The 23374-nt window shown below is 43.0% G+C and overlaps 1 protein-coding gene across 1 annotated transcript in view; it reads right to left on the reverse strand.

Moving 5' to 3' along the window:
- Positions 1-23374, reverse strand: part of DGKQ (diacylglycerol kinase theta) — a gene marked incomplete at both ends in the record, with an annotated part of 78280 nt that overhangs the window by 46690 nt on the left and 8216 nt on the right. The window contains 2 exons of the mRNA XM_079548205.1: positions 692-791; positions 8960-9039. Of these exons, the coding sequence (XP_079404331.1) occupies positions 692-791; positions 8960-9039 (180 nt within the window). The remainder of the gene's footprint in view (positions 1-691; positions 792-8959; positions 9040-23374) is intronic.

Below are 23374 nucleotides of genomic sequence, written 5' to 3' on the forward strand. Positions count from 1 at the left end.
ACACTACATTCTATTGAACCTCAGAACATCGACCTAACGAAGATCAACAGAAGTTTGTGACAAGAGTGTCAGGGGAGAATCCCATCAAAATCAGTGAAGTACCTGTGCAAACATATGTTTCAAATCAATGGATTATGAAATCATGGTGCTTAGGTGATCTCTTAAATTATTTTTTTAAGAGAATATATGGCAGAACACAAAGAGTAGTTCTACTTTGATAAATAATCAGGTTTCTTCCCACAAAAGGCACTTCATTCCCCTTGAAAGCAGCAGACATCCAAGACAAGTAACACACAGTTATATTCCATTCTTCTGTAGAAAGAGGAAGGTTTCAGAAACACAAAAACCTGAAGTTCCATGCAACAAAAAAGAAATTATTTCAACAGAGGAAGTCTTTACTTAGCCATAATAATTTCTCATTCTTTGCATGCCTCTCTCACATGGACTTACAGCACATCATCAATACCACAGATCTGAGGTGCCTTACATTTTATGCACACATTTCCATTGCCAATGAATGGATAACAGAATCTCAAAAACACAGTGAGGGCACTATGGTACACACGTACGTACGTACGCATGTGCATGTGGATACACGTGGATGTGCATACACACAAGCAGGGCATGCAAAGCACTCATCCCTGGATGACATACACACTACTAGCTACACAGATGGAGCATTTTAAATTACCTTCGCATCGAAAGGCAGGTGACTCCAGTGACTTCCTGCACACCGTGCAGAACTTTCTTTTGTAATGCCCCGGAGGCCCAAAACAGTGTGCAACTGGAATCTGTGGAAGAAGAACACATGGAACATCGTCAGCTGCAGCTTTCAGAACAGTATTCATGGCTGACAGAAGCTGCTCTGTCGTGCAAAGCAGGGCAGTATATATAAAGTATGCTCAAGTAAGCCTGAGAACCAATATTATACGTTAATATCTGTATCTACATAAATCTGCACTTAAATATATAAATAAATGACAATAGCTTTAGGTGCCAGTCCTGATGATTCACAGCGCCACGAATGCTAAGACTTCCTCTGAGCTCAAACAACTTACCTGAAACCTCAGCCGACCTCTAAAGTATTCTTAATTGAATCAAAGACCATTAAACAGTAATAGCTGCACATAGGCACTCCCAGACAAAATGCCCTAAAGACACATTCAAGACAGTTTACAAAAGCTCAATACTGCCACAGTCCATATCAAAGACTGAAAGCTACAGAACCGGGTGGAGGCAGGACTGTGAAAAAAAGAAGAAAAATGAATACTAACACAGCATCCCTGCTCATGACACTGGGATTGGAACTAGATGATCTTTAAGGTCCCTTCCAATCCAAACTGAATCATAGAATTGATGACTGTGAATTGTAACTGTGAAACAATTACAACTGCTTACATACATCTCCTTAGACAAAATATTCCAAAGACATATTCAAGACACTTTGTAAAGGGTGAATGTGGCCACAAAACATTCTGTGATTCTATGAAGGAATACAGCTGAGCTTTATGCTTGTTCCAGAGATCACTATTCCTACAAGATGCGTACCTTTGCCATTTGCATTACAACAGAGAAGCGTAACTGCATCTCTAAGGCGTCAGAACTCAAATAACTTAGTAACTTTTCAGGTTTTCAAACTTGCATTTTGCAACCCTCAAGCCCTTCCTAACAAACATATCTGGTCTATCTTATTGCTCCTGCATCACAAAAAGAAAAAAAAAAATAAATTGTGAGAGCTAACAAGTGGCTTCTTTAAGCATGAATCGTCATCAGTCATTCCCAGAAAAAGCGTAAGAAATAGTGACTTAAGGTGCACATAGCCACAGACACCTTTTCCTACACGATGCACAAGCAAACAAAGTTTTGAGAAGGATTTGAGTATTTCCCTTGCGGAGTTTTCCTGTGAAAAACTAGCAATAAATCTGCCACATCCTGAAACAGAGTTTGGAGACCTAAAATGTCCCGTCCACTGATGGAGGCCTGGTTCCGTCTTGTATTTCTGCCCCTGAAAGCATAGGCACAGTTATGCTAAACAACCCTGTACTCTGAGCACCAACAGTGAAATGAGCAAGATAAAACTGCCAGGTGTAACCTGAGAGGGAAAGAATACTGCTGGAAGTTTAATCAAGAGGTAAATCAAAAGAGACCTTTGTTAGCTCAATAATGTGCTTTGGACACCCGGCATGTACTTGCAATCCTTTCAACAACCAGCGTTTGAAATCTAAATCTTCGCTTTCCCAGCCTTGAGTCTGGCTATTTTATCTTACAGTTGGCACAGAAAGGCAGACTTTTAATTCCTGCCACAGTGTTTAATAAGGAAGAAAAGTTATCTGAAGAAGAAGGACACTCCATACATCAAAACAGTTTTGTGCAAAGCAGTGTTTATTTTGGAAAAGACTGCAAGATTGTACTTTGACAAGGGACAAACTTCTCCAGGGCCTGGGCACTCTTACCTAGAAGGCTAAAGGGAAGAAGACAAGCCTACATTCTGCAGTCTAAGTTCTATTCCAGCCCTGGTGATGACCTTCTAAAGACTTGCGTCAGTGCCCAAAAAGAAAAGAAACACTGATTGGAACGTGGAAAAAAGAAAAAAAGAATTGTTTCCTTCAACTTCTTGCTTTCAGAAACAAGAGAAACAAGCTTTTTTTTATTATTAGCACTGCTCCTTCTAACTTGCTCTAGAAACTGTATGTACAAAGAAGACTGTACAGCCTGCAGGAGGAGAGGGATGATGAAAAAACCACCATGGAAAGCAGCCAGTACAACACAAGGAGCCAGCTGATCAATCACACGCTGCTTTTCCTAGCAGCTCACTACATTACTTTTATTGTTGAAGAAGTTCCAAGCATCCGATACCTAAACAATACCAAACTCTTAAGACAGGGAAAGCCAGCGAGGCTCCATGTCAGCACATGAAATGTTGTCTGTGATTCACTGATTTACATTCACCTGTACGAGTGCAGCAAACGACAGACACAGACGGAGGCTCACAGAAGGGAAGTGAATAATTGATGAGAATCGAAACTTCTTTTTCAATTCAGCTCCTTCAATTACTTTATGCAAACCACTAAGATCAATTTCCTGAGATAGATACAGAAAATTTTGACCAGTGAAGTCACTAAGTGACATCTAGGTGCCCTCACACTATTGATCAGAAATCCATCAAGAGAAAATATAATACCAACACTCCAGCATAATCTCCAAAATGACCTTGTACTGACGCACAGGATCTTCCTAGGCCTGATTTTGTTTGCTGCCTCCTGGTAAGAAATCCAGAGCATTTCTGCTATGCATTTCTATAGCAGTTTGTATCAGCCAGCAATGAAATTTGATTCTACAGAAATCTAAAGCTTGATTCCTATCCCTTCAGCGCAATTTGTGCAAGGGCAGAGCACAAAACCATGCAACTGCATCATACATAAAGAACAGCAACAAATGCATCTCCAGCAACAAGCTACTGCAAACTTTAGAATAAAAGCACAGGAAAGGATTTTTTTTTTAATCTGCTCCTCATCTTGAAATGCATGGGGCAACACCAAGTTGTCAGCTTAACACTTTATTCCACTGAAATGCAATCCCTGCATAGAGAGCAGCCCAGCTGCCACCTACAACGTATGGCTCACGGACAGAGTCAAAGACACAAACACTTTCACGAGTGCCTCCAAAGGCTGGGCAAAGAGAATTTAACTTGAAGTCATCAGTTTTCAGCTCATTTTTACGATAGGCAAAATTAGCTTGGAAGCAAATTACTTCAAAATTTGCTCTCAAGGCTAGTTACAGAGGACTGTTCTACAGAGTCAAAACACTGGACTGCTACAGAGTGCCAGAAACACTGTCAGTAACAAGCCAGACGTGGAGGTGTTTCTCAAACAACACAACTACACATGCTGATGTTTCCCTATCCAAAGCTCTCAGGGCTCATGCTGATACCCTCACCTTTGCTCCACGGCGGTGATCAGATCCGACTGGAACCCATGTCCTCCTCCAGTAGCCACATAAGACCAGGCTCTCTCTGAGAGAAGCTAACTTTGCGACTCAGCTTTCTCCAGCGTTAGAATCTTTTCAGCTAATTACTTATTGCTCAGTATCCACAGACAGCTATTTCACTCACTTGAAGTCTCCCTGCCTTAGCAGTGAAATAGCTTTATTTCTGCAACATACTCAGCACTCTGCACTGTATTTCTGCTTCTTCCTTTTAGATACAAAGAACGTAAATTACTCTTTGTGTTCAAAATGAGGTTCTTCCTTTGTACTCAACTGCCTCAGCTGCTGCTACAAAGCTCCTTCAAGTGCAAATTCCATATGGAAGTTTTGAAAGTGAGTAAGAATATCAACTGAAACAATAACTTACTGTAGATCAGGAGAGAAAAGTAATTTAAACACCAAAACATTAATTGCTGCTAATGAGGCACACATCCACATGTAACCTCAGTATATCCAGAAACCATTTCTTCACGCTACAGATGTCCATAACAGAACATTAGACCTCAGCTACTCATCTGCAAAGTAGCTCTGAAAGACTCTCAAGGATGGGAACTGCACAGCAAACTAAACACCATTTCTAATCAGGAATCTGTTGTGCTTCTGTTGTACTTCTATGGAAGGAAGATCTGTGTAAGACCTTTGCACTGTAATTAAGAGTTGCTTCCGTTAGCTCTTCTCATGCTGGAAAGAGAAGCTGATGTGCAAAGCACCATCACTCCTTACTTTTATTGCTACAGTGGAAACTAACTTTTATCGAGATCAGCACTGGGAATTAGCAGAAACAAACTCAGGGACGTTCCATATCCCTTCTGAATCTGAAGGGTCACTGGTGCAGCCATGGGGCTATTCTGGAAGTGTTTAAGCTACCAGGCAGCTTGCACCAGCACTGCACACTGCAGCGAGCGGACCTGGAGTTCATGAACTACAGTGCCAGCCCTCCCCTTTTACCCCAGTGTCTGGCTATCACTTGGGGAAGAGAAAGCGGAAAACTTAGGGCAAGGTAAGGATTACCAATAAACAGTTTTACACGTGCTGCTGAACTGTGGCATGTGGCTGGCATGCTCCAGGCAATTGCATTTGAATCACAATGCAGCTATGGGCCAAGTGTTGAAGAGCTGGGGGTCAGACCTGTTTGCAGAAAGTAGCCGGGCCGTTCAAGAAGCTCCCCGGCAAAATCAGATCAGTCTGGAGTCCAACCATTGCTATGGCAGACACGGAAACCCAGAGCCACAGACCAACAGTAGAGATCATTGAGTCCCATCCACCTGCTAAATAAAGCAGCTCTCCTACAACAGACCACACAGGTGAAAAAGCACACACATAACTAACAAAGCCTTTCCACTACAGCGAAACAAAAGGGGAAGAATAAAGAGAGAAACAAAATTCCCCCATGCAACTATTTTTCATAAAATGTAAGAAAAATATTAAGCATTCATTTTTTTGCCTTTAATTTCCCGTTGCAGATCTAACTCCTTCCCTCCTTCTTCCAAAAGCACTTACGTACAACAAGATGAGTGGGGCAAAAACTCTATTCCAAAAAGGAGACAAAGAAACTGGAGAAAGGGAGGCTGCATCCCAGAATGAAAGCCCCTGAGCTGCAGAAGAAATGGATGCTGCTGTTGTGTGACTACTAAGCACGAAGTGCCTGATTCAGAACAGCTTACACTGTTGGCTGCCATTACCCTAACCAGAATAATCTTTATTCTCTGCGATTTTCAACTTTTCTAGCAGATTATGAGAAACAAAGGAACTGACCCACACAGCCAATTGCAGGACATAGCACCCAGAGGGAAAGGCTCAGGTCAGCAAGCCTGCTCTTCCAGCACAAACCTCTGTGAGCTCCAAAATCTTCTCGTTCAGAACCACAACTTGAGAACGCAGCTGCTACCCAAGCTCTGAACCACAAGCCACATCTCATTTTTAGCATTACAATCTTCACAAGAAGTTGATGACCTAAATCACAATGTTTCCACTCCAGGCAACCTGGCCTTAAGAAGAAAAGCACTGAAGGAAGTTTCCTGAAGTCTACCTGCCCTTCCTGAAGTGGAAGTGTTTAGAAACAACTACAGCAATGCATCAATGCAGCCAGGACTGCAGGAAAAACAACCATCACAAATGCCTCATTTCACTACAGCTACTTTTATTATACTATCATTTCCATTTAATTTTAAAGTATAGTTATATAAAAAACACCCCACACATTCACATGGTAAATTTAAGAGGCAACAAACTTGTAACTCATTCCAACCTAACGAAGGAAACTTAACATTGGACACCCACTCAGCTTTTGTTTTCATTTTGTCATTTTGTCCTTTGTTCAGATTTTTCTTTTCCAGTGCCTCAAAGTAGGCAAATACCTGCGAGGACATGAGGAGAAGAGTCTGAACTTGGAGGAGTTGCAGAGATCTCAGAGAGTGGAGCAAACCACATCCATCCCTCAGAAATCATAAAAACACAGGTGGGTTCAGAAGCCTGTGATCCGTGACGTTCCATTTCAAAACACCATGATCCAATCTGGAACAGCATGTGCAGGTGAGAAAGATCAACAACGGCACAGAAAAAAAGCAGCCTCAGGGCAGCCTGGAGAGTGAACTCATCAAGAATGATCCGAGGCTGGATGCAGCCCTGACGCGTTTCTGTCTCTGAGGGCACTCACCCGACCCCAGGAAGGAAGCCCTGGTCTCAGGAATTAAAAGTTTCCATGGCCTGCCTGCTGAAAAACTATTCTCTCACAGTTTGGCATTAAGGAATGACACACAGCACAGTGAGCTTCAACAGTTGCCCCTTTCTCTGGATGAAATCTGAGATTAAAAACAATATATCTTCGTCTTGGGGTACACAGAATAATAACATGCTAGAGGAAAGCATCAGGGAAAAAAATCCCATCCGTGCTTCCTTCTACATCAGATGCTTCCATAAAAAGACAGATTCGAGTTATCTGATGGAAGAAAACAAACTCCCCAGACATTCGATAAACAATCATCGTTTGTTTTTTGCTTCGTTACGTTTTTGAAGCAAGTGCAGAGCTAAAATTTGCTTCAGCAGAGCCCACATGTGTAACAGCACCTCCCACGGGGCAGGCTTCACTCACACAAGAGACCAGGACCAATGCAACCTGGATGAGCACCTCGAGGAGGACAAGTCTGTGCTATTCTGTCTGGACAGTCTGGTGCTTTTCAGGCATAATCAGTACAACTCAACACAGATTTCAGCACAAGACTTTTCACAGCTAAATACAGCAGTGATAAACTGCCAGCAGCTCCCAGGACAGACACCAGCACTCAGATGTTCTACTTCTGCAGCAAGAACGCCTGGATTTTACCTGTAAAATACACACAACTAAATACAATCTATGTTAGGACAGGTAGAAAGCGGGGATTGGCAAGGGAAAAAATCATAAGCTGATGTCCACGACTGACGCAGTGTTTAAATGTAGGATTTTCACCATGCGAAAGCAAAGCAAGAAATATTATTTTGAACAACTAAAATCTACAGTAATTCACAAAAGAAACAATCACAACAAGGTGGTTTAAACGCCTATGAAAAAAGATGAATGCTTCTCAGCTGGCTATGTACCACTCCTCCAAAGATCTCTGCACAGCCTGAGTCATCACTCCCTTTCCCATGCTACAATGACTGACTGCCAGCATTCTGAAACAGCAAGGGATGCTCATTCTTAGTAATAGCATTTCCACAGCATTTGCTGTGGATTCTAAGACTAACAGCAATATTTCTCATTATTCCACTGGCAATGCTGTGGGTCAGACTTCTTTTTTTTTTTTTTGGCCAATCTAAATTACATTTCCCAAGACGAAAGCGTGTGGGGAAGATGAAGTGTGCAGCAAAGGCTGAACTGCATTAACGTCTAGGGCAAAGCACATTAAATAACAATGACTGGCTAACTTCCTGCAACTCTAGTGATGTGCTGTTTTAAACCTCCCACCCCCTAACCAGGTTTCCACAATGCAAAGAAACCTGTAATGCTTTTTTTTGTGTACAAAGAAGGGAATGCAGCTTCCCTTCACAAGTTCACAGATCTACGCAGTGAATATCTCACAACTGTTTTCAGTCAGGGAGGTCTGTAATGTCCACAGTTTATGCATTCTGATTTTACAACACTGCAACTGACATCTGCTCCTTATAATACTTTGTAATGTTTTTCCCCTTGTATAAGAAGGTTCTCGCCTGCTTCCTCCCCTTCTACCCTTTCTGTCACCCCTTCCCAAGTGGAGAAAACACTATTTTCTCCTCATTTTAGACTCTTAATACTACAGTTGCATATTATCATCTTCAAAATTAGTCTATCTTTCAAACCGTTTTTCAAGAGCAATTATTACAAAGTTGTGTGGGAGAAAAACTCACAGGGCATCTAAAAAGCCAAGACTGTATTATTAGCCAAAATAAATCCATGTGAATTTTTACCATTTAGTGAAGCCCTGATTTGACTTTAAAATGTTGTGCTTTTAATGCAAGGACTTTATTCTTTAGGCACAGTAAGCAAGCAAGTTCTTAACATCGGTAATCAACAGAAGCCAAACACAGCCCCTTCACTAGGCAGGGAAACTTAGCATTTTCCCAGTGAGATGTAATTACTGTTGAAAAAAAGTGAGTTATACAGAGTTCTTTAAGTTTGATATGCCATGGTTTCCTGAGAGCACTGATATCCATCAGGCACCCTCATTCCATTGCTGTGAGATTTCCAGGTAATGACACAACTTAAAATGTCTAGTAATAGTAGAAGAATGCAAATAATTGCTCTTCAAAGACAGACTGTCTACAGCCTCCTGCAGCAGGGAAGTTTTCAAGGAAATGTCAGACTTTGCCTCTGAACAGCAGCGAAAGCTTCAGTGATGACTAACACAATTGATTTAAGCATTACAACATCAGCAAGCCACAGCCGTACTACACAGATTACTTAGTGATAAATTTGTGCCATTATGACAACAAAGAGACATAACAGTGTGTGCTTACTCACCCTTACAAGGCTGGGAGCAATACATGAACAAGGTATGTTGACATTCTTGAGGCACTTCTCGTGGGACATGAAGTTGCAAACTGTGGAGATCAAAGAACAGCGGGTGAGCCTCCCACGAGGAAGGGACATTCGTGGTGAGACACAAACAAACAGGAAATCAAACAAAAAAAATCACGTGTGGTGAAACACAACTGGGAACATATCATTTCCATCGCATTTGCTCTCCTCCAGCTACGAGTACTTACACAACTGTCGTATCTCTTGCAGCACATGAACTTCAACCAGTTTTGTTACCAAAAATGCTGGTGATAGAAAGCAAGAGAGCTTACACAAATTCATTACATGCCAGCAGCAGCCCCTTCTCGCCCACCCTCTCCTCTCCATAACCACCAAAATTACTTCTTAAATTTCAGGTGAGATTTTAAGCAGCTGACAGTCCGAAACAGCTCTTTGAAGTAGCCAAAGTAGATGGACATGCTTGAAAGCAAACTCCACTGAAATTAAGTGCATGTGTCAGGAATAAATGGAAGGAAACACAGCACTGGCACACACGGAATGCAATGGATGAAAGAGACAAAAGTCACCAGTTTTTTGTACAGCTTTGAAAGTCGAGAGTTTCTTCTTATTAATTATTACTGCTACCACTACTATTACTACTTGTGCAGCAACAGGTCTAGAATTTCATCGGAGCTTTACTAAATGTCTTGTCAAGCAGCGATGGCTTTAGAGCCCTCCACCTCTCAGACTGGCTCTTCCAATCCAAGCAGGAATATACGCAGCTCAGGAGGAAGCACCTTCCCGTGACTTCTGAAAGAAGATCACTTCTGAGCAGCAAAAGCCACCATCCACAGGAAGTTTTCTCATGTCCCCGCTTTTCAGAAGCGTGCCACACCACTTCACGTTCCATGAGTTACTGCAAAAGACCAACTCTTCTGCAGCCCCATGTGTTGTACTTACACTGCTGTTCCTTGCAGCATGTGCTCTTGCCATCAAAAGCAGACCACTTCCTTCTCCTCTCCCTTCTGCAGCTCATTTCCTTCTGATTTCACTTTTTCTCACATGCCAAGATAGTAATCTTAATGCAGGTTCACTTATTTATGTGGCTTACTGCCAGTCCGTGCAAATAACCTTTCCTTTTGACGGCACAAAAACCTGAACGACCCTTTTCATGTTCCAATGTGCTCAGCAGGCTGATATTTGCTTTTCACTTGTCTGCAAGTCAGGAAAAAAAAAAGGGCTCTGCAAGGCACTGCTGCGCTCAGACATTCACTATCGGTAGCTCAAGATTGTGACCTATGCAGCAATGAAAAGGGAGTGGAAAGCAAGGAGATAAAACCTGCTGTTGGCTGCTATGAAGCATCACATCTACTTTTACGGTTGATGGTACTCCTGACTCAGTGGTACAGATAAGGAGCAGAAAGAATCAGTGAAGAGGTGATCTTAGGGAAGCTGAAAAATGAAAGGCTAGTAAGGGAAATCAGCTAGAAGACATAAAACTTTGAGGGAAAAACCAAAAAACCAACAACCATTTAAAAGGAAAGGAAGAAGTAGTCTGTTCTATAGGAAGAGGATTCCTTCGTGTGTTTGAGCTCTGGGCACCTAACTACACCCAGGCGTACAGCAGCTATTTGACAGCTTGTCCTTGTTGCTTTAGTCTCTTCTGCCCAGAAATTGGTGACTTCAACCACATGAGAAATTGCATGTTTGCAACACACAGCAAGAAGCCAGGTGGCCAGTGGGCACCATGGAAAAGGGCAGCGTATGGCAACGAGCTGGGACGTGCAGCTTTGCAGCAAACACTTGCAAGGAAACAAAACATTTCTTCCCTGCCTTGCATAGCAGGAGACAGGAGCTGAGCACTGCAGTTTAGCAAAGGCGGCTGAAACCTCTAACATGCTGCACTTTGTCACACAGCCTTTTTTCCCCTCCCTGTCCTTCAGTCAGAATTCAGAGCAGGTTTCAAAACTGGGATGAGGAAAGAGGTCTATTTTGTCTTGCACAGACTCCAGCAACGTATCAGTGTGCCAGATGCAAGTGAAGGTCAGGTGAGAATCATACAAAATGCCAAATTCCACAACCTACCTTCACCCACCTCTGAACACAGTCCGGAGCAGAATCCCAGAAGGTTTTGAAAAGTACTTTTGTTTCTTCTTTGAGATGTTTAACATAACTCAAAGTCCTGTGATCTTTTTAAAATAGAATGTATAAATTACGAACTTAATAGTCTTTCACTTCTTAACTTTAACAGTATTATTTATAAGTATCTGATTTTGCATTTGCTAAATGTGAAAATGTTTAGCACTTACAGCTCTAAAAGTAAGGATTCCAAAGTGCTCCCCCAAAGAGGATCAAGGAAAGTCAATATAAAGGCCCAAGTGGACTGGCTCCTCTCCTGGAAGTGTTATACATCTAACACAAGGCTCCCTGGACCTGCTCACACGTGTGTTTGTACCAAGAGCATTCCTCTCATTTCAGCAGGCACACACTTCATAAAAGCACAACCAAAGCAAATTTCAATTCCCCCACCAAGCACACCCTCCAGTGCTTTCTTGAAGCAGGGCTTACCCTAACAGTTCCTAGACTGCAGTTTGGACCCATCCAGGCAGTCTGCCCCTGCACACTCGTGTCCCACATTCACGTCACAAGCAGCAGTAATTGGAAACGATCTCTTCCTTTTCAGCAGCTCCCTCTCGCTGTGCGCTCCTGCCTGGTTTGAGCCATGGGTTTTGCAGCACATGGTCCCCTAGGAGCCATCGGCCTTCCTGCTGCACGTAGCAGGTCAGGCTGAGCACCAACAGAGAGACCTCGTGCATGTGAAGGCAGCAGCACCTTCCTGCTGCAGGGAGCTCTCTCAACGCTGCCCTGAACGCAAAAGGCACCCACAGCAAGTGCCAGTAATTCCTGAAAAACACCACGATGCCTTGGCCAGCTGTCTGTCACAGGGACAGCATGGGGAGGGTTCATTTCCCATCGTGAAGTGGCAACACAACTCCTCAGTGCTGGCTGGGTGGCTCAGGAAATCATTTCCTTTCCTTCTGCACAAGTGCCATAGCTCACTAGCTTGCATTATGCTTACCTGAGCAAGTCACAGCCCTACACCAAAGCTTCTTCCGAACTTTTAGCAACGCTTACAGATGATTGACTCAATGGCTTATTCTTGTCCTTAAAACAAACAATAGCTTAGCCACAAATGGACTAGAAACTCAGGACTGTTTTCTTAGCTATCAGCACACAAGCTTTTCATTTCCAGAAAAATTTAAGTGCAAAGCATTAAAGCCCATACTCAACTCATTACTGTGATTATAAATAAAACTAAATGAAAAGAGATAATTCTGTGGGGCATCCTGTTAAATTTAGGCCTTGGAAGAAATCTGTTTCAGAGGGTTTACAGCACTGTATTGCCTGACAGCTGTAAGAGTGCAGCACAAATGGAAACTCTGCATTCCTCTGCAAAAAAAAGAGTCGCACAGATAACTTTTGTGTGAAATAAAACCTGCTCCATAAGGCAGGTGTGCTCAGGGTGTGCGAGGCTAAGCCCTTCTTAAAAATTTGGTGTTGCATGAAGCTGTTAGCAACCTGCCAGCACCCAGCTGCTGCACACAGACGGTGCACATGAACTGAGCTGCTGCAGTGGCACGGAGCTGGCCCTTCCTCACAACTTCTTGCTTTCACTTAGGCTTTTTTTGGACAACTACACACTGAGCTCGTTTCCCCAGGCTTGTTACTACAGCTTTAACTTCATTTATCGCCTGGTCTGTACTGTTGGGTTTGCTCGAGGCTCTCCCACTCGTAAGAACATTCTTCCCCCTTCATGTGCTCCACGGTTGTCAACGGCTGGGAATAAAATTTAGATTAAAATTAACTCACTCAAAAGGTCTCCTGCAACACTCAGCAATTAGTGTCCATTTTAAACTCAGCTCACCACTGTCCTTGTACTGGTGCTGGTGGGAAACTTGAGCAGCACTGGTTAGTGTCAGGAAACTACTCTGATCAAGTTCACTGTTTGCCTTTACCACCCAAAAGCAGGCCTGTAGTTCATGTTGCTTTATTTCAGCATCTCACACATCCCCAGTGCCAACTTTCAGCTCTAGAGAGGTCCTTCCCATCTGTAGTATCCTGGTTATATCCATCTCTGTCTTCTGGTCAGATGTTCAGATAAGCGAGACAAAGAAAAGATTGTGCTTACAGCAAACTGACTCTGGCATTACAGCACTCTTTGCCTGGTCCTACAGTTCCACCTGTGTGAGGATACCACCGCCTTTGGGCAGACTGAGAATCATCACCTACATTTTCTGGAACGTATGGAAAATGTGCAGGACGAAAAAAAAAAGATGCTTCTACTAGTTTCAATTGTAGAATTGCAACAACAGAACTGCAATTGCAGTTTTTGTCCAACAGCAGGTGTTACAGGTGATACCCACCTAAACACACGTCCTCCTGCAAAGGATGAAACAGTAGATGGGGAAAAATGGGGGAAGTCCTCAGCCATTAACTCAAGTGCAAGTTTACTCTTTCTACTCTGGAACTGGAATGTGTTGCTTTCACGTTTTAGACTTGAGTTCTGATGCACTCGTTTTAAAAGCTCAGCACATGTAGAAATATACACCTGCATTAGATGTAGGTTGTACACCTTCCACATTTATCCTACTGCAGCACAACCCAAGATTCTTCCTCCTCCTTCCTTAAGGTCATCATTGCACACTACATACCAGACAAAACTCGTCTCTACTCTAAGTTTTCTTTCCCCACCTGAGCAGATCCCTTCAGCTACCTTCAGAGGCACTTGATGTTGTCTGAAAAAAGACACCACAGGGCCACTTTGAAGGCAGCCTGCACTAGTGGACAAACTGGAGAGGTGTCCAACAACACAAATATTTCCTTTGAATAGACACCATTATTACAAACCTTTGTTCTGGACAGCAGCAACTTAAAAAAGGCACCAACAATCTGAAACAAGAGTGAGTACTTGAAGTGGCCTATTCTACCTCAAGCCAACACTGCAACTATTCTCTAACTGCAGGCAATTATTAAGAGTCCTTCAGAATTATAAAACATTCTCCAACTCCAGCCTGAGAATGCTACTTATGAACAGAAAAAAAACTGGCATTTATCAGAACAAATCACTGTGGCAGTTGAGAGTTCTGGCATTATTTACTGCTGAGATGATGTCCACCCAGGAGGGAAGAGATGAAGACATCCCTGAACCCAATCAATGATGGAAGCTTTAGGATTCAAGTTCTCAGAGCTGCAAACTGATGCCAGCTTTGTAGAAAGAAGAGCTGTAACATGTCTGCCTCAGTGATTTCAATCACAGATTAGGGTTTGTTAAACTCAGGGGGACTGAGTTTACATCTGTACCACCTGATGACACTGTCAGAATCACTTCTGTCAAAGTATGTACGATTTCTGGCATGAACCTCAGTATGCTAACAGTAATGAAATAATGGAGGTAACACATTAATTTTTCACAGAAAAATGAGGCGGGTGACCTCGGGGGCTCAGCCCATGTTTCATTCCTAACAAGTCTCAGCAAAACCTGCTACAAAAGTGCACCTAGGAGAGATTGTACACAGCCTGTGTGCACAGCTCGCTCCACGTCCTCCAAAATGCTGCTGCTAGGAGCCCGGTGTTCAATCTCCCTATTACAATACCTGTGCAGCACTTCTTCTGTACACCGAAGCCCTGAAGAACCGCTTATTCTCCTTACCTGGCTTTTGAACAGCAGCAGGTGTGTCAGTGAGGCTAGATGGTGGTTATTTCCGCATTTCCAGGGGGCCCACGTTGGGCACATTCTGACAGCAGGCACAGCAGAAAACACAAAGTGGGAAATCCTACCCGGTCTTTCAGATGGTTATTCTTACCCCTCTCCTTTCAAAGGAAATGACTGCTCAGCAAGTGTAAAAATGCTGTTTTTAAGAGCACTTACAACCACTGCTAGAATAAAAGAAAACAAACCTTCAATTCAGGACCTAGAAAGGTTTTTCCAAAACTACCAATTTATGTGTGCTTGTAAGGACTGTGTAGATGCCAATCCAGCTCTGCGGGGCTGCAGGTCTCAGCACAGTAGCAGTAGCTCATAAAGAGGCTGTTGAGGAGCAGGTGGGGAAGAAAGGCAAATCCAGAGTAGCTGTAGATGGAAGTCAGCTAGCTCAAGTCAGTTAAATAGAAGTACATATGCACACTATGTGCTGTGCAGAAGGTGTAGCTGCTGCAGTGTACCTAAAGGATGGAAGAAAGAAGGGCAACTGCCTATAGATGGACAGAACAAGACAAACCAGAAATTTAGCAAAGCCACGGAGCAAACTAGAGCTATAGAGCTGTTATGCAAGCCAACTCAAACAGTCTCTGTCTTCCAAAAAATGAATTGGTGAGACCTAAAGGACATGTGAGGACCAACACAATTGAGGCCAAGCCACTCTAACTCAATCAAAACAAAGTTTTATTTTGGTCAAAATCAGGTAGGCCGTTTCCTCCTCTCTCTTGACTCTTCCAGATTTTGTTGCTGGCATGACACAGGCCAAAACCACAGGTCATCTAGGGGCTTTTCCACTCACCCCTTGGGTGGTCCTGGATCCTGCAAAGTGGCTGTTTTGCTCAGCAGGATCCAGAGACCCACTGATAAGAAGAAGACAGTTGCTCTGGGGAAATGCCCAGAAGCTAGGTAGTTCTAGACTGGAGAAAAACACTTTTTTTTTTTTTTTTTTAAGTCATTAAAAAATAATGATGTATAACTATCTTATTTTACATTCTTTAAAAAGTAAAACACATTGGTATCAGACAGCTTGTACAAACGAGAGCTCATGCTCCTGGACGAGAGGCTGTTCTGAACTTGAAAGCATCATTCCTTTTTCAGAGGAAGTTAGCAGGATTAAATTTTATATTTGTTATACAACTATGAGCTCCTTTTTCATTGTAACAGCTTGCCCACACAGACACATTGAGATTTTTTGTTCAGGACTGTGACCACAGGCCAATCTGAATACTGTGACTATTCACTGAAAGGAATGCTGGATGCAACCATTGGCCTTGTCAGCTTATTTCTCATTTCAGCAGGAACATGTAAAGACCTGTATGCAATACTGGTGCACTCTCTTAGGCAAAACACAGCCTAGGATAAGTTTAGAAGTCTGTTGTGCGATGCTTGTTAATGCCACCAGAGAAGCTGTCTAACTAGAGGCTATGGCCAGCCCAGACACTTCAGATAATGGCAAGGCAGGAACAGAGAAATCTCTGAAAGCTTTAAGAAGTCGGGCTTTAAAAGCATCCCCTTCTCCCACAGCATGAGGAGCTATGGGACCTTGCTTGTTTCACAGCTCCATTAGCCACATCATGGATTCTGTTCCTCTGAAAACCTACAAGAAAACAAGACCCCTCTTTGGGTTTTCTCGGCTTTTAATGAGCATCTTACACATCACTCATACATGCCACATCCTTTCCAAGATTCTCTTTATCTTACTAACTAATCAGTCACGCCTGACTCTGCTTTAAACAGAGCTTATGTTTAAAACAAGCATATGACCTATCTGATCTAATGCATTTTCTGCCTGCACAGAGGGAATCTTGTGGTATTTTACGTTTCCAAAACTGTCTACATGACAGCTAGCTCTTTAAATAGGTACAGATACAAAAGAAATGTTTTTGTAACATCTAAGCTCTGCAATTTCAAGGCAGCACTTTTGAATTCCTATTCATCTGTATGTCAGATTTGCTGTTAGGAAATAACGCAGCAACAAGTCAAGTGAAAACAAGACAAGCCACTGCATAACAAAGCTTCAGTTAAATGAATTCAATGATATACCTGAGTTGTCAGTCACAACAACACTGATTTGGTTACAGCAGGCTTGCTTGCACTGTGGCAGCCTCACGAAGCCCCTGTGCTACACCAGGGACCTTTCTCTGGCTCTCATCAGTCAGCTGCAAACACTCCAGGATCTAACAACAAACCCTACTCTGTTTCTCCATCTTGTCTGGTACAGTAAGCCTGAACTGACAGATGAACTGAAAGGCCTCCACCTGCCAGCTAAGCATCCTTCATCCTCACCAATCTCCATTTTCCGACTTCAACCAAAGCAGGCCTCCAACATCCCGCTGTGCAGGCAGAGCCAGAGGTAACAGCTGCAGAGGTAACAGAGACACTGGTACTGCGTGCTCTGTTCCACCAGAGCTGCGTGCTCTGGACAGGAAAAAACACCAGCACAGGCAAGCTACACTGGTGGCAAAAGTGGCAATTCCGCCTGGTCAAGAGACTTTCACAAGTCATAAACACAGTCAGCAGAAATGCCACCAGCTGCACTCGTTGACACTTGATAAGAAAGGTTTTTCCTCTACAGCTAGCACACTGAAGTCCTTTCTCATTTCACACATTAAGATGTGTACGGTAACCACACAAGCTGGTTGAGTGCTGGCTTCAAGGAAATAAGAAAGGTGAGTTCTGCAGACTTTATTTTGTCCTCTCAGCAGAAAGCCGGGTCAGACAACACATCTCTGAAATCAAGGTGCTAAACTTCAAAGGCACGTGGTTCCAGCACAGAGCAAGTCCCTGGCATTATGAGATTTTGCAGGCAGACAGATGATGGCTAGTGCTTAACTCACAGGCAGAATGCACCAATGCCTCGGCCTCTTGAGCATCAGGCCAAAGACAGGTCCAGTGCATCCCAGGATGAGATCCTGCCTCACTGCTGGGAAACCAGAAATTTCCAAGAGGACTGGAAGAGAACTTGGCAACTTACCTCCTGACAGTTTCCGAAGAACATGCTCCAGAGGAAGAGGCGCCCTGCTCACAACGTGGAATTGCACAGGGAGCCAGCAGGGATGTGATTTCACTCCGTGCACCAGCGCACGGCAAGGCCACTGGGGTAAATGTGACTCGTAGACTAACAAAGAGGAATCACAGTCTCCCGAAGTCACACTCAAAAAGCAGCTGTGAACCACAGAAATCTGCCTATCTGAGGACAAACAACAACCATTCCAGTAGCTCTTTCATACAGGCTGAAGGATGAAGCCTGCCCAAATCAACTGATGTCAGCCTGTGCCACTGAGCCCTGGCTTTTCACCACCTCTTCCAGACTGCAGCCTTTATGCACCTAGAAAGGTTCAATTTATTTTGGCACCTGGCAGACAAGCACATGACACCTGCAACCAAACAGTATTCATCTCACTAGTTATAGCAATAAGATGATGGAAGACCACACCCCTTGGTTGCACCAACGAGATCAATCCAACTCAGTCTAAACTGTTCATCATCCAAATGCAGTGGCAGTACCTCCTCTGAGAACCACAGCACAGTTTTCCAAAAACAGCATGGCTATTCCCTCTCAGCCTTCCCAGCTTAAAGCTGCAAAGGTCTTGAGCTCCAGTCTGGTGGAGAGGACAACAAACTTAACACTGAGAGAGCACGTCCTGGTCCAACAGATCACCATCTACCAGGAACCCCAGCAGGCCCATACCAGCAGGGAATTGCTGTAGCTCCTAACGCCTTCGGAATGCAGAAATCTTCCAATGGCACTCAGGTCCATATTTCAGCAAGGTGTCATAGGGGTAAGAAGAAAATCAAGTAGTACCTGCCAGTTTAGACAAGCACTTCATCACAAGCATTTTCCTCTGACTTTGAAATTTTAGCCTTTTCTGTCTTCTGCCGCAGACTGCATGGGCTATCAACTGAGCTATAGACAAAGGTGAAATAAGAAGGGAAGTGGCAGCTCTGCAGTACCTGTAACCAAAGTGGAAAGTCAGGAGGAGAGAAACACAGCAATGGTTAAGAGCAGGAGAGTGATGAGGAAGAGTCAGCCAGTCTGCATGATGCGCACACCAGAGTCACAAGCACTGGGAGCGTAGCACTTGGCACTCTGCAGCAGTTATCTGCAACAACTTCTTGGATTTTAGGGTAATGCTTTACAAAGAGAAACTCTGTCAATTGTTTAACATCCTTCTCCAGCTGACTCGCAGTTACTGGTCAAAACAAAGAGCTATAGCATTGAGAATTGAGGAAAACAACACAATAGGAAACACAAGGCAGTTGTACCCCAGCTCTCAGTTTTAAGGAAACTCCACTGCAACAATCTGACATATACTGTGAGCATCCTTTTAACCTAATCTCCATCACACTTACAGAACCGGTGTAAACACTGTTAGTTTCCAGCATTCATATACGTATAGAGTGCATGGTTCTCTGCATCATTTTCGCACTCCACAGTGTCAGTGTCACACTCCAGTAACTACCTGATGAAAACTCAGGTAGACAACGCTGAGAAAGAATGGTCCTGTTCATGCTCTGCTATTTTTTGCATAATTCAAGCCAAAACATCTCCCTACTAGGAATGGGAAAAAAAACAGAATCACATGAGCAGGTTTTAAAAAGAAGAATTTGAGTCAAGCAGAGCTGAAAGTAACTGGATTTAAGGCATGGTGGGGCTGCGTTTGCCACGGTGTCATCTTGGAAGTAAACTATGGTATTGAAAAACAAATGCCTGGGATCCCTCACAAATCACCAAGATGTGGAGATGTTTTGAACACTGCAATGTGCAGAAATATGCAGGGGCACAGCCCTGCAGCCACAAGGCACATCACAAGGGGCACTGATGCTCTGTGCATGCGCATCACGTGCACAACAATCCAAAATGAGTTTTTCTCAGCGGAAAAAAAGCAAGATTCCCTTCCACAACACACTGAAGTCTTTGAAAGAAGCAAGAAAAGAAAAACAATCACATGAAATAAGCCTCATCCACTCAGCAATACAGCCAGAATGCAGGAAGGCTGTGGTGCAGAGGAGGTGCAGTTAACCGTGCCTCAGAAAGCAAACACAGAACATGAAGATGCAATTAAAAAATCCCCACAAAGCAACATGAAAAGAGTAGGATAAAAACCACTGGTAATCTTAACTTCAACAGCACCCATCTACCTCCATTGCACACTTTTAATATTAGCAGTAGCAACAATCACATCTTAAATGCAGGTTATTATTATTTGTAACCCAACATGAGTGCTCTTACTCTTCTAATGTGGGTAATTTCAGTACTACCTAGCACATCCCAACAATTTACAATGCAAAGAGAGGAAAGAAGAAGAGCAGTTGCCACGGCAACCCCATCTCTCATTCCTATAGGGCTCTATTTCCAAAGTGCATCACAGACAGAAGTGTACAGAACTATGAGATACAAGCAAAAAAATGGAGCTAGAAACAATTTTTATGTATATATGCAAAGAAACAGGTTCCAGTGCCAGCTGGGTAAATACACTCAATACTTTCTTTAATGTGTTTATTGATAAGGGCTAGAAAATAGATTCATTCGTGTAAGGCCAGACCAGAGAGGGAAAATAAAACATTCACAAGGCACAATTTATAGAAAAACTCCCAAACCCAATGCCACGTTTTTTGAACTGCCATCCCTAACGTTATTATAAATCTCAGGTATTTTAAAAGGATTCCTGTTAAGAAAGAGAGTGTGCATTTCATTTCTTCTTGAATCACTGATGAGCCCTGGGACTACGCTTACCTCGAATTTAAGGAACAGTCTCCTTCACACGCGTAAGTTCATATGTAATTCGTGGAAGGCACAGAACGTTGCCGTCTAAGTGGCAAACAGAAAGCTGCCGTGTCAAAATGTCACATACACCACGCAGAAGCGCATCATAGCTTTCAGAGTGCCACGGCTCAGTTCACAAAGAGAAAAAATACCAGAAATCTACCCCTTGGAAATTAAAATCATTCTCAAAGAGCGGCCAAGTAATCTCAAGATTCTGTTTATTCTGTTTTTGTTGTTGTTGTTTCTGCCTTGTTGTGTTCACTTCTCACTGAATCAGACCTTGCAGGACGTGCTCTTGAGCACACTTTGGCACCAGCTCTTACTTTATTATGTAACATGATCAGTGATTAATTTCTACACATATATTACCAAAATATATCGAAAGATTTTTGCTGCTACCCACAATGCTTAATGTATTAAAAAAAAATAAAGTATGCGGTGTATTAAAAAAAAAAAGCAAAATTATCGAACAAGTATAACTGAAAAAGCAAAGAATAAGTACTGCTGTTATCTTTCAAGACCAAGGGAAGGAAGAGGAGGAGGATTTACTTTTTAAATAATCTTCTTGCTCCTCCTGAACAACGGTGCTTGGATGAAAAGCACAGCACTTTCAAGAAATCTGAAGGCACTCACTGAAAGAGGAATTATTCTGGAACAAGGAGAAGTTAAAAGGATTAGAATAAGGCAGGTCCCAACTAGCACAGACACCAGTACACCTCACTGTTCTGTTCTGACAATGTTCTGAAGGGCATTTTTAACATTACAGTACTTTACCTCCTACTTTCTAGCCTGCTCTAGCCAAGGATTAGGCTGGGGAGGTCCGAGTGGTTCAGCTGCCACTGGGAAAAAGAGGCATGGGTTAATTTATTTTCATCACCACCAAAAAGAGAAACTGCAGCTACGTCAGTCAACAGCACAGAAACAGGACCTATTTTTTGCACAATTCAGTCTCCCTGCCATCCAGACATCAAGCGCACGATCCGGCATGTTCCTCATGCTGTAATCCCAAGCTCGTCTAGGGGGGCTGCTGAAGTCATTTTTCATTAAACTGTTGCAATTATTTTTCCAAAGGGCTGTCATTGGCACCGTGGCAGCTCTCCAGCTGCAAATCAGACGTGCTGCACCCAACTCGTGTGCATACAACCCGGCACAACTGGCCCAGCACAGCACCACGTCGTCAGTCCATGCAATGGGCCTCTGTGGCCATCAAAAACTTCTGCATTAACTTGCAAGAGCACTGTGATTTATTTTTAAATTCCCTAAATATTTGTGAACATCCACGGTGACTGAAATCCCCATTTCCAATCCTCCATATTGATACTGTTTCAAGAAGAGGTAAACCTGAGAAAGCTGTGTTTCCTAGGGCACACTGCTCTACACGCACCTTTGTTTCGCACCGAAGGCTATTTTTTGTAGCAGATAACAGCGCAAGACTTCCTGCCCTAACCAGTTTCCCCTGCAAACTGGTATTTGTGGTGACTTAGACTTACTGTGGCACCTTCAGGAAGCTCCAAAGAAAATCTTTCACTGAGAAAAGGCACTCTTTTTTAACCTGAGAGATCCCCTATGGGTGCAGACAGGAGTAGTATTTTCAGCTCCATCCTTCAGATCCTTCCCTCATGCCCTCTTCATACTCAGAGGAATCTTAGCAATTTCCTTGTATTCTTCTGCCTTCTTTTGAAGCTTCCAACCATGCAATGACTTCAGCACAGGGCAGCATTCCCCTTAAAAACCATAAAGGAACCGGTCAATAGGGTACAACTACAGTCAGCCTTTACCATGATGTACCAGTTCTTATCTCCAGGCACTACAGAGAACGCACTGTGAAAAGGGAACGCTCATTTCCCGAATTACATCATGAAATAAACATTCTGCCAAGGTAAAAACGCAGTGAGGAAAAGAGATTATTTTGCTATCAGTTGCTGCACTTAAAGTGGAAGTCCTATCTCCTTATCAGTGTAATCTAGAACCATCCCACGGAAGAACACACTGCTCCTAGTGTAACTCCAGAAGCTCAAATCATCCAGCTTCTCCCAAGCAAAGCTGTTTAGCAAAGTATTCAGAATGCCTCCAGCATTCTTCTGTATGTAAAACCTGCAGGGATTAAATTATGGTCTGCTGCAGTCATACCTTTTTCCTCATTTTCAGTGGCTTTAAAATCTCAAATGATATTATTTTTGTATAGCAAGAGGCATGACCTGTATATCATTCAACAAGAAGCCAAGCAGGCAAACCACACCAGCACACCATGTTTATAATCCTAACCCTGCCTCCAAGCAGATCCCTCAGCCTCAAACATGGAAGAAGGAATAAAAACATATACAAAAATATAAACACAAGTTCTTTTAAGCGTGCATTCATATAAACACGTATATACAGGTGAATATACATATGTGAATATATATGTATGAGTGCACACATGCAAACAGGCACCCACATTCTTTGGGATTCAAGACAATAAAATTACTTAAAACAGGAAATGAAATTGGAGGCTGACTGCTGCAGTGAGTAACTCAGTGGGACTTCCACAAGTGGGCTGAAGTACAGTTTTAAGGGAAGAATACTTGGGGCTATTTAACAAAAAGAAGCGGGCTTCCAGTGAGTTCCTTATCATGTTGTGATAGGCAAAGATTAGGTTCTGCTCTTTGCTTGCGTGTGCTTCTTTACAGCAACTGGAAGGTGCCATTAAGCAGAAAGTCTGGAGGAAAAAAATAAAGGAGAGGTGATCAAAAAACATTATTTTATCATTCAGGAAGATCTATATGCTAGATGTACATCCTGCTTACTCACTGCTGCTAAGTTGAAGTAAATACGTTATGGTAACTTATGCATCTGGTTTTAACAGGAGTTGCAAATGCAGTTTCTCCAAAGGGATTTCCATAAGCAAACAGGG

Source organism: Tetrao urogallus, assembly GCF_951394365.1.
Source record: "Tetrao urogallus genome assembly, chromosome: Z".
Lineage (NCBI taxonomy): Eukaryota > Metazoa > Chordata > Aves > Galliformes > Phasianidae > Tetrao > Tetrao urogallus.